This window comes from Ascaphus truei, chromosome 10, assembly GCF_040206685.1.
Source record: "Ascaphus truei isolate aAscTru1 chromosome 10, aAscTru1.hap1, whole genome shotgun sequence".
NCBI lineage: Eukaryota > Metazoa > Chordata > Amphibia > Anura > Ascaphidae > Ascaphus > Ascaphus truei.
Genome location: NC_134492.1, coordinates 14,087,400 through 14,100,563, shown reverse-complemented (window position 1 = coordinate 14,100,563; position 13,164 = coordinate 14,087,400). Strand labels below are relative to the sequence as shown.

The window sequence follows — 13,164 nt, the reverse complement described above, 5'->3', positions numbered from 1 at the left end:
CGGCATGTCTGTGCTGTATGATTGTGCATGGTGTTGTGGTATTAGCATGTCTGTGCTGTATGATTGTGCATGGTGTTGTAGTATCGGCATGTCTGTGCTGTATGATTGTGCATGGTGTTGTAGTATCGGCATGTTTGTGCTGTATGATTGTGCATGGTGTTGTAGTATCGGCATGTCTGTGCTGTATGATTGTGCATGGTGTTGTAGTATCGGCATGTCTGTGCTGTATGATTGTGCATGGTGTTGTAGTATCAGCATGTTTGTGCTGTATGATTGTGCTTGGTGTTGTAGTATCGGCATGTCTGTGCTGTATGATTGTGCATGGTGTTGTAGTATCAGCATGTCTGTGCTGTATGATTGTGCATGGTGTTGTAGTATCAGCATGTTTGTGCTGTATGGTTGTGCATGGTGTTGTAGTATCGGCATGTCTGTGCTGTATGATTGTGCATGGTGTTGTAGTATCTGCATGTCTGTGCTGTATGATTGTGCATGGTGTTGTGGTATCGGCATGTCTGTGCTGTATGATTGTGCATGGTGTTGTGGTATCGGCATGTTTGGGCTGTATGATTGTGCATGGTGTTGCAGTATCGGCATGTCTGTGCTGTATGATTGTGCATGGTGTTGTAGTATCTGCATGTCTGTGCTGTATGATTGTGCATGGTGTTGTGGTATCGGCATGTTTGTGCTGTATGATTGTGCATGGTGTTGTGGTATCGGCATGTTTGGGCTGTATGATTGTGCATGGTGTTGTAGTATCGGCATGTCTGTGCTGTATGATTGTGCATGGTGTTGTGGTATCGGCATGTCTGTGCTGTATGATTGTGCATGGTGTTGTAGTATCGGCATGTCTGTGCTGTATGATTGTGCATGGTGTTGTAGTATCTGCATGTCTGTGCTGTATGATTGTGCATGGTGTTGTGGTATCGGCATGTTTGTGCTGTATGGTTGTGCATGGTGTTGTAGTATCGGCATGTCTGTGCTGTATGATTGTGCATGGTGTTGTAGTATCGGCATGTCTGTGCTGTATGATTGTGCATGGTGTTGTAGTATCTGCATGTCTGTGCTGTATGATTGTGCATGGTGTTGTGGTATCGGCATGTTTGTGCTGTATGGTTGTGCATGGTGTTGTAGTATCGGCATGTCTGTGCTGTATGATTGTGCATGGTGTTGTAGTATCGGCATGTCTGTGCTGTATGATTGTGCATGGTGTTATGGTATTGGCATGTTTGTGCTGTATGGTTGTGCATGGTGTTGTAGTATCGGCATGTCTGTGCTGTATGATTGTGCATGGTGTTATGGTATCGGCATGTCTGTGCTGTATGATTGTGCATGGTGTTATGGTATCGGCATGTTTGTGCTGTATGATTGTGCATGCTGTTATGGTATCGGCATGTTTGTGCTGTATGATTGTGCATGGTGTTGTAGTATCGGCATGTCTGTGCTGTATGATTGTGCATGGTGTTATGGTATCGGCATGTTTGTCCTGTATGATTGTGCATGGTGTTATGGTATCGGCATGTTTGTGCTGTATGATTGTGCATGGTGTTGTAGTATCGGCATGTCTGTGCTGTATGATTGTGCATGGTGTTGTAGTATCGGCATGTTTGTGCTGTATGATTGTGCATGGTGTTGGAGTATCGGCATGTCTGTGCTGTATGATTGTGCATGGTGTTGTAGTATCGGCATGTCTGTGCTGTATGATTGTGCGTGGTGTTGTGGTATCGGCATGTTTGTGCTGTATGATTGTGCATGGTGTTGTAGTATCGGCATGTCTGTGCTGTATGATTGTGCATGGTGTTGTAGTATCAGCATGTTTGTGCTGTATGATTGTGCATCGTGTTGAGGTATCGGCATGTTTGTGCTGTATGATTGTGCATGGTGTTGTAGTATCGGCATGTCTGTGCTGTATGATTGTACATGGTGTTGTAGTATCCGCATGTCTGTGCTGTATGATTGTGCATGGTGTTGTGGTATCTGCATGTTTGTGCTGTATGATTGTGCATGGTGTTGTAGTATCGGCATGTTTGTGCTCTATGATTGTGCATGGTGTTGTAGTATCGGCATGTTTGTGCTGTATGATTGTGCATGGTGTTGTAGTATCGGCATGTCTGTGCTGTATGATTGTGCATGGTGTTGTAGTATCGGCATGTCTGTGCTGTATGATTGTGCATGGTGTTGTAGTATCGGCATGTCTGTGCTGTATGATTGTGCATGGTGTTGTAGTATCGGCATGTCTGTGCTGTATGATTGTGCATGGTGTTGTAGTATCGGCATGTCTGTGCTGTATGATTGTGCATGGTGTTGTAGTATCGGCATGTCTGTGCTGTATGATTGTGCATGGTGTTGTAGTATCGGCATGTCTGTGCTGTATGATTGTGCATGGTGTTGTAGTATCGGCATGTCTGTGCTGTATGATTGTGCATGGTGTTATGGTATCGGCATGTTTGTGCTGTATGATTGTGCATGGGGTTATGGTATCGGCATGTTTGTGCTGTATGATTGTGCATGGTGTTGTAGTATCGGCATGTCTGTGCTGTATGATTGTGCATGGTGTTATGGTATCGGCATGTTTGTGCTGTATGATTGTGCATGGTGTTGTAGTATCGGCATGTCTGTGCTGTATGATTGTGCATGGTGTTGTAGTATCGGCATGTCTGTGCTGTATGATTGTGCATGGTGTTATGGTATCGGCATGTTTGTGCTGTATGATTGTGCATGGTGTTGTGGTATCGGCATGTCTGTGCTGTATGATTGTGCATGGTGTTGTGGTATCGGCATGTCTGTGCTGTATGATTGTGCATGGTGTTGTAGTATCGGCATGTTTGTGCTGTATGATTGTGCATGGTGTTGTAGTATCGGCATGTCTGTGCTGTATGATTGTGCATGGTGTTGTAGTATCGGCATGTCTGTGCTGTATGATTGTGCATGGTGTTGTAGTATCGGCATGTCTGTGCTGTATGATTGTGCATGGTGTTGTAGTATCGGCATGTCTGTGCTGTATGATTGTGCATGGTGTTGTAGTATCGGCATGTTTGTGCTGTATGATTGTGCATGGTGTTGTAGTATCGGCATGTTTGTGCTGTATGATTGTGCATGGTGTTGTGGTATCGGCATGTTTGTGCTGTATGATTGTGCTTGGTGTTGTAGTATCGGCATGTTTGTGCTGTATGATTGTGCATGGTGTTGTAATATCGGCATGTTTTTGCTGTATGATTGTGCATGGTGTTGTAGTATCGGCATGTCTGTGCTGTATGACTGTGCTTGGTGTTGTAGTATCGGCATGGTTGTGCTGTATGATTGTGCATGGTGTTGTAGTATCGGCATGTTTGTGCTGTATGATTGTGCATGGTGTTGTAGTATCGGCATGTCTGTGCTGTATGATTGTGCATGGTGTTGTAGTATCGGCATGATTGTGCATGGTGTTGTAGTATTGGCATGTCTGTGCTGTATGATTAGGTTTGAGATTAGTGGACTCTTTCTGGCTATCCCTTTGAATGACTGTTCCGGCCTTTTGGTTGTATATATGTTTTCTATTTAAAGGGGCATAGCGTGTGTGTTCCTGGTAGCGCTCGCTCATTACCGAAACCGTACCTGCTAATGTCAGCTTGGAACATAACTGTGCGGAGAGGATGTTCTATACTTAACTTGCACTCTGTGTCTCTTCTGTTCCAAAACAAAGCAGGAACAGTATTGTTCTTTTGGGCTGCTGTGTTTCAGTATCCTGCATGTGCCGCTGGGCCTCTGGGTGTGTGCTGCAAATTATACACGTAACAGGAAAACGGGAACTGTTTCCATTCTTGTTTCAGACTACGTCGTTGTGAGAGGGAAAAATGTTTTTGTTTTTGGCAGGGATACTTCCAGACCGAGATATTGAAACATTTTTACACGTGTTTTTTTTTAGTCATTGTTATGTGTTTAGATAATCGCAAAGGAAGCCTCTTCATTTAATTATCTTCAGTTGGCTCATCGGCTCCTAGACTTAAATACGATGCGATACGTTGTCTGTTCCCTTTGGGGCAAAAACTACAAGTTATTAGTGTATACCACGGGCGACCAACTCCAGTCCTCAAAGGCCACCAACAGGTCAGGATTTAAGGATATCCCTGCTTCAGCACAGGTTGTTCAAATTGAGCCACTGATTGAGCCACCTGTGCTGAAGCAGGGATATCCCTAATACCTGGCCTGGTGGCCCCTGAGACCTGAGCTTCCAGTAGTTTCAATACTGGGGGAGAAGGGGGTGCTACCAAAACAGCCTCTTGTATCACATAACCAGAGATGTAAGGATTTGCACCATTCGTTTTGTTGTCTTGCAATAAGTGAAATATTGTCTTTGAAGTTTTAAATGACGCAGTTTTTTGTTGCCTCTGTAGATCTTATTTGTCCCACAATAACTTTTATTACTACTTTAAAAAAAAAACTTTTCTTTGGCAAAAAGCATGATGACAGCTTCACTGTGAGAGGGAGGACCAGTCCTTGCGTCACCGGATCGGCAAATCCATTGTCTTTCACCCAAACAGCACCTATAACGTTTACCACTTATAATTGAACAGTTAGTTGGACCTTGTGATATACAAGTTTTCATTTCTAGCAGATGCATAAAAGCAGCATTTAATGCATATTGCCTTCTCTTGTGGTCATAAAGCTCTCGAAGACAAACTTTGTTTACAGAATAGGATATCCATGCCTGCAATTCTGAAACCATTTCCGAATAACAAGGAAATATATTGCATTACCAAAAAATTTCTTGATGTACTTGGAGATCATAAAAATGTAAAATTATATATATATTTATTTTTAGGTACAGATATGGTTGTTATCTACTTGTCAGCTGGAATTACATCAAAGGACTCATCAGAAGAAGATAAAAAATCGACATTGCGTGTAATTAATGAAGAGAACAACTTACTTAACAATTCAGTGATGATCCTCACATATGCTATCATGAACGGTAAGAAATGAAGAACAAGCGATGTGAATTTGCTGAGGTTGGGTATTAATGGGGCTTTCCTGGTTTTATTTATTGTGACATGATATATAATATGACATTCTGAGATGTACTGTGATATTTAATGAGCTATGGCATGGACCGTATATGTATATATCTACTATATATTTCTCAGTGTCCTATGTGTCGCTGTCTGTCTGTCTGTATGTATGTGTCTCCCTGTGTCCCTCCCTGTGTCCCTAGCGGCAATCAGATTGGCTCCCTTGGCCCGCCCCCGCACAACTCTCATTGGCCGGTCACACACACACACACACACACACACACACACACACACACACACCCTGTCCGTCCCTCCCATCACGTGCGCCGCCCTGCTCCGGACGGAGGGGAAGCGCGGCGCGGCCCTCCTACCCCAGCCGCCAACGCTCCCTTACCTCCCCGGCGCTACCTCCCCCTCAGGTAAGTCACAGCACTGCGCGTCCCGCCTCAGCTTATGGCGCCAGTAACTCTCCTATTTCAGGCGCGCAGCCTCGCGCCTCAGGCCCACACAGGGCGCTTCCTGCCGCCGCCTGCAAGCCTCACTCAGCCGGACGGCACATCGGGGGACCAAGCGGGCGCCGGGGAGGGGGGGGGAGCGCGCGTCACAGGGAACGGGGGGGGGGGGTGAGCCGCGAGTCACAGGGAACGGAGGGGGCGAGCTGCGAGTCACAGAGAATGGGGGGGGAGCCGCGAGTCACAGGGAACGGGGGGGGGTGAGCCGCGAGTCACAGGGAACGGGGGGTTCGAGCCGCGAGTCACAGGGAATGGGGGGTGGCGAGCCGCGAGTCACGGGGAAGGGCGGGGCAGCCGCGAGTAACAGGGAACGGGGGGGGGGGGGTGAGTCACGGGGAGGGGGGGGCCGAGTCACGGGGAACGGGGGGGGACGAGTCACGGGGAACGGGGGGGGGGCACCCGCCGAACGGATGCCCGGAGGGGGGGGGCATGCACATACATAAATTATGACAATACATATGCCCACTGCTCTCCACCCCCCCCCCCCCACTCCCCTTTCCCCCCCCCCACTCCCCTTTCTCCCCCCCCCCCACTCCCCTTTCTCCCCCCCCCCCCCCACTCCCCTTTCCCCCCCCACTCCCCTTTCCCCCCCCACTCCCCTTTCCCCCCCCACTCCCCTTTCCCCCCCACCTTCATTGTGTCAGAGAAGCACTTAGACATGTGTCGGCGGCCTTTGTAACATTGCAGTGGGTGAAAGTATATAAATTTAGCAAATTCTAGCACCGTCTTCATTATATGGTCCAAGTTACCATGTCATAATGGCACCTATGTTAAGCGTGTTTTCATCACCTCTTTTCTGGACACAGCCCATTTCTATCTTATCTTTAAACAGGGCTGTCTTGCCTTTCATATTTTATATAATTTATTATGCGGAAAAGAACACGAGTATTGCGTTACTAGCGCTAATACCAATATAGGCACATATTTATTAAGTAGTGTTTTGCCATAAGACAATTTCCGGCAGTGGTGGACACCTCACATTGCAATGATTTGAATGGGCTGCAGACACCAGAGGGTACCGTAGGGCAGAAGACTGCTTTGGAAATGTGTCCCGTTGTGAATTCATCAATACAAGCTGGAAATGGTACATATTTACTGCATGTAACTTGATTTGTTGCATCATGTTTTTTGACCCACTTGCAGTAAGAGAACCTCTCTTGTGACTTGCACATGATTTAGGATTACGGCCACGGGCGTTTTCAGGCTGCTGAAACGCCTCTGTTTTTAATGCTGCAGGAGTATAGTTTGCCGCTTTTTAATCAGGAAGGTTTCGTAGGGTGAAATGTAAACCATTATCAGAGTACTCTCTGAAATACCTACGGGCACGTGCGTGGAGTCATTCTGGAAATGAAGATCCACGAAAAATGTCTTGTACGTACTGACAGTACAGAAGCTGACTAATGAATTAAAAATACTATAGGATTGCTATAAATAGCTATTAATATTTGTTTTTGCGTTGTAGGCTACTTTTCTGTCCTCTTCCTACCTTAACAGAAGGTGAATAGTGCGTTTCTCTGCACTGATTTTATTATGCTTTTATAGTAAAAGAAACCAGTAGAATCACTGATAGGTTAATGGATATTGTACGTATGTCTGGTATGTAGGAAAAGATAGTTGGTCAAGGTATTGGGAGTTTCCACCAGGAGAGCAGACTTGTCCATGAACTAGGTAACATAACACTTCCTGTATAGCCTCTCCCCTTTCAGGTCTGTAGGACCTCACGGTGCTGCTCAGCTACACAGAGGTCATGACACTGGGTCCTGTGTGAGTGTACTGTATTTATTAAATACCAGTTTTCAGGGTCCAGGAGCTAAAATGATTGAGATTTGGATGTTTGTGGACATTCTTGTTTTCAGAAATGATTTGTGACTTCAACAAATTAAACGTACTCCAGTTGAATGAGACTCTTTCCAGAAGAGTAAGACTTGCCCGATTGACTATTTTTTTTGTGTGTTTGTTCTTTAGAGGGAGTGACTGGTCTGAAAGAACTGGCGTTTCTTCGAGACCTGGCTGAACAGAACTCTGCAAAGTACGGGCTGTCCGATCGGACTGGCCTTCCTGTAACAAAAGGGAGCATGATGGTACTAAACCAGCTCAGTAACCTGGAAACAACTGTTGGAAGGTTTTACACTAACCTTCCAAACCGAATGATTGATGAAGCTGTGTTTAGTTTGCCGTTCTCTGATGAAATGGGTGATGGTAAGTCCTTAAAGTGCTTAAGTATTGTAATTCTACCTGTAGTAAAGAAGGCTAGCAACCCAACCTATTTTTAGCATTCTCCATTAGCAGCTTTAAGTGTGTTTGCTCCCATGTAGCTAAGTGGTGTGTGAGAGGTCTAGCTGCCTAATATATTACTGATTTGGGGTTTATTATGGTTGGCTAGCATTACTCTGCTGCTGCTGCTGCTGCTGCTGCTGCTGCTGCTGCTGCTGCTGCCTTTTATGTTTTAACTCCAATCCTGGTCAAGATTTGCTAACACCTTGTTTGACCACTTATCATAAATGCCGCCACTTGCTTCAAAGCAATGTCAGATTAGCAACCTGGAGATTGCCCATTAGCGCTGTAATGGTGTCCAATCTCTCCCCTGTGTTTGAGGATTGATATTCATCTGTGATTACGAGGTAACGGTGTCCCTGCGATCTCCTTTGTTACAGGTTTGATCATGACCGTCAGTAAGCCGTGCTACTTTGGAAACCTGTTGCTGGGGATTGTGGGAGTAGATGTTAACCTCGCGTATATCCTTGAGGATGTGACTTACTACCAGGACTCCTTGGCATCGTACACATTTCTTATAGATAACAAAGGTAGCTTTGTACTAATGAAGTGGGTCGAAATATTTTTATTGCAATGCCATCTGTCTGTCGTCATTTAGCAAGCGCAACTATTGTTTTGCTTTTCACATGCACTTCATTTTTATATATATAACAATAAACAATGTTGTTTAAAGATTCACAAACCACGTTTAAACCAGTTTTGCGACTGCACATATTGTCTTTATAAACCAGGTCATTATAACATTTACTTTTAAAGAAGTGATTATCTCATAGAGATCAAATAGCAGAAGGACCAGCCTGTTAGACAAACAGCATAATAGCCGTTATGCCAAGATAATTGGCTGGCGGATTATATGTGCTTAAGTGCTGTTGCAACGTCTTCCAATATTAAAGTAAACAATCACGGTGAAATGTTCTGGAATAATGGGAGCTAACAGAATCATCGTACACACATCCTCACTTTGTTTTCCATGCGTCCTGGGTTCCCGTTGTATTATCTCCATGCCTGGCTATATTTGTCAATACATCAGAACAACCTAGTTGTGAACAAATACTTTTTTGTTTAATAATTGTTAAAATAGGATGAATTCTGGCCCAATTTCTGCTGGTCAGGTGGAGTAGGAATGACTGGGAGACACTAAAAAGAGACCCACCACCGGACATCAACATTATTGGTTGCTCCACAGTCAAGGAAGTTGCTGTCCCACAATGGAACTAACCTCCCTTAACCTCGGTCACCATGCTGGTCAACGCATTGCTGGCAATAAGTGTCTGACCTCCAGGGTTAAGGCAGGGGAGCTCAACTCCAGTCCTCAAGACACCCCCCAACAGGTCAGATTTTCAGAATATACCTGCTTCAGCACAGGTGACGCAATCAGAATCTCAGTCTTAGACGCAGGAAAAATAGAAGGTGCCGCGCACAGCCAAGAGAGTGGGTCCAAGGATGATATAAAATCATTTCTTTATTGAGTCCATTAAAAATTGGAGGTATAACAGACCTCCTACGCGTTTCGTACGCGTTGCACTTTATCACTCCTTGACCTTTCAGGATTATATTGTCCCTTTTCAGGACTCCATATCAGTTGAGATTCATTCCTTCTATATATACCACTAGCCTCTTATCCTGTGCCTTGGCTTACGTGCTGTTTTTTTCTATATACATATCGTGATGATCCGGCGCTTGAGCGCTTATACCACTAAACTTTCTTATCTGTGCTGACGCAGGGACTGATTGAGCCACCTGTGCTGAAGCAGGGATTTTCTGAAAATCTGACCTGTTGGGGGTTTCTTGAGGCCTCGAGTTGAGAACCCCTGCGTTATGGGATAAAGCGTGAAACGTTTGTCATTGTGCAAGCGAACACAACTAGAAGTAATGGCGTCATGATATACTGTCTTAAAAGTCCGTGTACTGTATTCGTTTATCTGGAAATGTGATACGTCCGAGAATTCATAAGCTCGCTTTGATGTCCAAGATCTGGTCTTACTAGCAGCATGTCGGTCACAACGCTTAATGCACGACATCTTGTGTTTCCAATTGTATATTCAGGTTACACACTGATGCATCCTTCACTTACCAGGCCCTACCTGCTGGTGGAACCCCCACTGCACACGGACATCATACATTATGAAAATATTCCAAAGTTTGAATTGGTTCGGCAGGACATCCTAAGGTAAGAAGGGCTTCCTGGCACAAAGCACACAACATTAAAAAAAAAATTGGAAAGAGTCACTGTTGGAAGCACGACAGAGCAAATGACTACCTCACCACCCAGTCTGCTTAACACCCCGGCGTCCGTGGAGCGCTGGTGCGTAGTGAAGAGACGGGAGATTTTCCAGGTACGTATGACTTTTAAAGGGGGGGTGAGAGAAAATAAACACTTTCCTCGGATAAAGAGCAGGAAGTACATAGAGTTAATTGCAACTGAAACGTAAATACCATTGTACATTTAAAATAGTTGTAGCTACGTTCTAAAAAAAAACTGCATGGAGTACTTGGTAATTCTGTTTACAACATAAAATGAGATGCCTTGTTTTGTAAGGCAGGGGGGCTCAACTCCAGTCCTCAAGCCCAGCTTCTCTCCCCCCCCCCCCCCAACAGGTCAGGTTTTCAGGATATCCCAGCTTCAGCACAGGTGGCTCAATCAGAGGCTCAGTCTTTGACTGAGCCTCTGATTGAGCCACCTGTGCTGAAGCAGGGACTACCTGAAAACCTGACCTGTTGGGGTGGCGCTTGAGGACTGGAATTGAGCAATCCTGGTGTAAGGTTTAACCTTAGGCTACGCTTATAGTGCCAGCGACGCGACAGTCGCTGGAAAATCAAATAGAGATGACTTCCAGCGACCACGACCAATCCGTTGCATCGTCGCGCTTACTATAAGCGCCGTCACGTCGCTGTCACCGGCACTATAAGCGCAGCCTAAGGCCTCGGGCATGGTGCCTCGGGCCGTGCTCCTGCCCTGCCTCGCCTGCTCAAGCTGGTGCTTTTTTGCGTCCTGGCAGGCGAGGCAGTGACCGCTCCTCCGCTCCCCTCCGCTCTGAAAATTAAACCAAGCTGTCGCCTGCAATTTGCTGAGCCTCTGCACGCCTGCGGAAGCATCATCTAAAGCCTCGCTGATTACAGATGAAGGGGGTACAGCTCAGCGTGGCTCAGCTCGGTCTGTTCTACCATGTCCCAGGCCTTAGTATCATAATCAGGCTGAAACTAACTTTATATGCAGGGCAGTGTATCTGGACAATGTGCAGGCGTGTCTCCCTCCATCTTGCTAGGAAAATTTGCGGACTCACAAAGTTGGAACTTGGTCTTAAAAAACGACACAAACTGCCACAGATTTTCTGCCAATCGTGTTTGCAAACAGTCTGCTATTATCACACACAGGCGCGACACCATATAAAGTTTTCCTGGCTCACATATCAACTGTTTTAAGAGAATTTTGGGCACATTTTTCGCAGCCTGTGACCTTTTTTTGTGTGTGACTTTAAATGGTAAATAAAATAGTGACACTTGGACTTATTTTCATTTTATTATGCTGGATTTGGACATTTTTTTTGCAAATGCCAAATATTTGCCTCTTATGTCTTGCATGTCTCCAAGTAGCAAGTGAATATAAAGTAGACAAAAGCATTTCTTTGCCTATGTAGAATGCTTTTTTTAGGGCTTGTTATGAGTTTACAATATTGAGAATATATTGGCGTTGTATGAGGAGCGATGAATGGATTTGAACATCATAACAAATCTGTGAGAGTGAGCAGTGAGCTTTCTGTTAACTTGATTGTAAGATGCACTTTCATGGAACACATGGCTGTCTGTTTCCCACTTAGCCTCCCCCTGGGCAGTCGTGTTATTGCTGTGCCTGTGAACTCGTCACTGTCTTGGCATGTGAACAAGTTACGAGGCCTTGGAAAAGAGGCATATAATGTCAGCTATGCCTGGAAATTGGTAAGGACAAGACAAAATAGCACACTAACACTGTATGTATGTATGTTTGTATATATGTATATGGTGATCACAGTGTACTCGGCGCTTTACAAAGAGACAATACAGTACAGGCATTATAATACAATAAATGCAACAAAGTCAGACAACAGGAAAGGAAATCCCTGCCCCGGAGAGCTTACAATCTACGTGGTATGTTGGGCGTATTACAGGGACAGCAGGTGAGGGAATAAGTGCAGTAGATGGCAGTGCTTGGCCACGATGGTTGGTAGGAGCGTCTGTGGGGGTGGCACATTGCCTCGAAGAGCTTACAATTATATTGACATGCTGGGGTTTGTGGGGATCCTGTAGAGATAGCAGCAGAATGACAGCATTTTCCTCTTCTATGTACAGCCATCATCTTCAGTGCGTTACAGCCCACTGGAGTCCTTCCCAGCATGGAAAGCAATACGCAGCTGCCTGCTTGGACAATGTATTTGCAGGGCTAACATTATTGTGCCTGTAACATTAGGCGAGTTAACCTGCAGGCTGTGTGAAGAGATTTGTGAATACTATGAAATTGCTTCAATGACATTCAGTGTGTTACATTGTCACCGTGGGATACATCCTCTTAACTTTAATTATACTGCCTGGGAGATCATTATATGTTCATTCTTTCTCTGCATATATGGACTTGCCTCAGGGAAGCATTGCTTGGGGGTCTTCAGTCCCACCTTCTCTTCTGCTTGAACAATGGTTAAAATAATGTAGTCATGTTAAATGTTAGCAGCAGGGTTCTAAATCTGATCGCAGGCATGTCATTGCATGTTACCCGCAGTTTGCATTTCCTGCAACGGGTTGCGGGTTACACTAACTGAAGGGGTTACATTGAAGAGAAGCAAAGTACATGCGAGTCCATGCCCTGCTCCGGCAGACATTGCAGGGTTAACTGCTGGGGGTATGATTTGCCTTAAAAAAAAAAAAAAAAGAAAGTAAATCAAAATTTCCCATTTTATCTCTTAGTGTGATACGAAGTGTGATACGAAGTGTGATACGAAGTGTGATACGAAGTGTGATACGAAGTGTGATACGAAGTGTGATACGAAGTGTGATACGAAGTGTCATCTGTTTGGAGTTAGTTTATTTGCAGAATAAGGTCCAATCATGTTAAATGATAGAAAGGAAATCATTATGTAGGCGACTTTTCTTCACAGCACAGGTTGTTTTTTGCCTTGAGAAGGTACTTAATAACACAGGCCAGTATGTGAACACATTCAGTGTATGCCTGTATTCCATATTCTGCATACAACTTCACAGGATCCACCTGTGGTTTCCTTCTATTTGTGGCAATATTCCTGATTTGTAGTGAGCAGTGCCGGCAGTGAATACCGCCCATTATATGGCGAGCACGCCATAGCATTGGAAGCGTTCACTTCATTCTGCTCACACCAAGTGGTTTTATTTCACCCCCAGGTGCAGGA

At 45.1% G+C, this 13,164-nt stretch overlaps 1 protein-coding gene across 1 annotated transcript in view; it reads left to right on the top strand.

Moving 5' to 3' along the window:
• Positions 1–13,164, top strand: part of CACHD1 (cache domain containing 1) — a 126,133-nt gene that overhangs the window by 92,063 nt on the left and 20,906 nt on the right. The window contains exons 8-13 of the mRNA XM_075615905.1: positions 4,799–4,948; positions 7,463–7,696; positions 8,152–8,301; positions 9,818–9,941; positions 11,590–11,707; positions 13,157–13,164. The exon at positions 13,157–13,164 is cut by the window's right edge and continues 161 nt beyond it. Of these exons, the coding sequence (XP_075472020.1) occupies positions 4,799–4,948; positions 7,463–7,696; positions 8,152–8,301; positions 9,818–9,941; positions 11,590–11,707; positions 13,157–13,164 (784 nt within the window). The remainder of the gene's footprint in view (positions 1–4,798; positions 4,949–7,462; positions 7,697–8,151; positions 8,302–9,817; positions 9,942–11,589; positions 11,708–13,156) is intronic.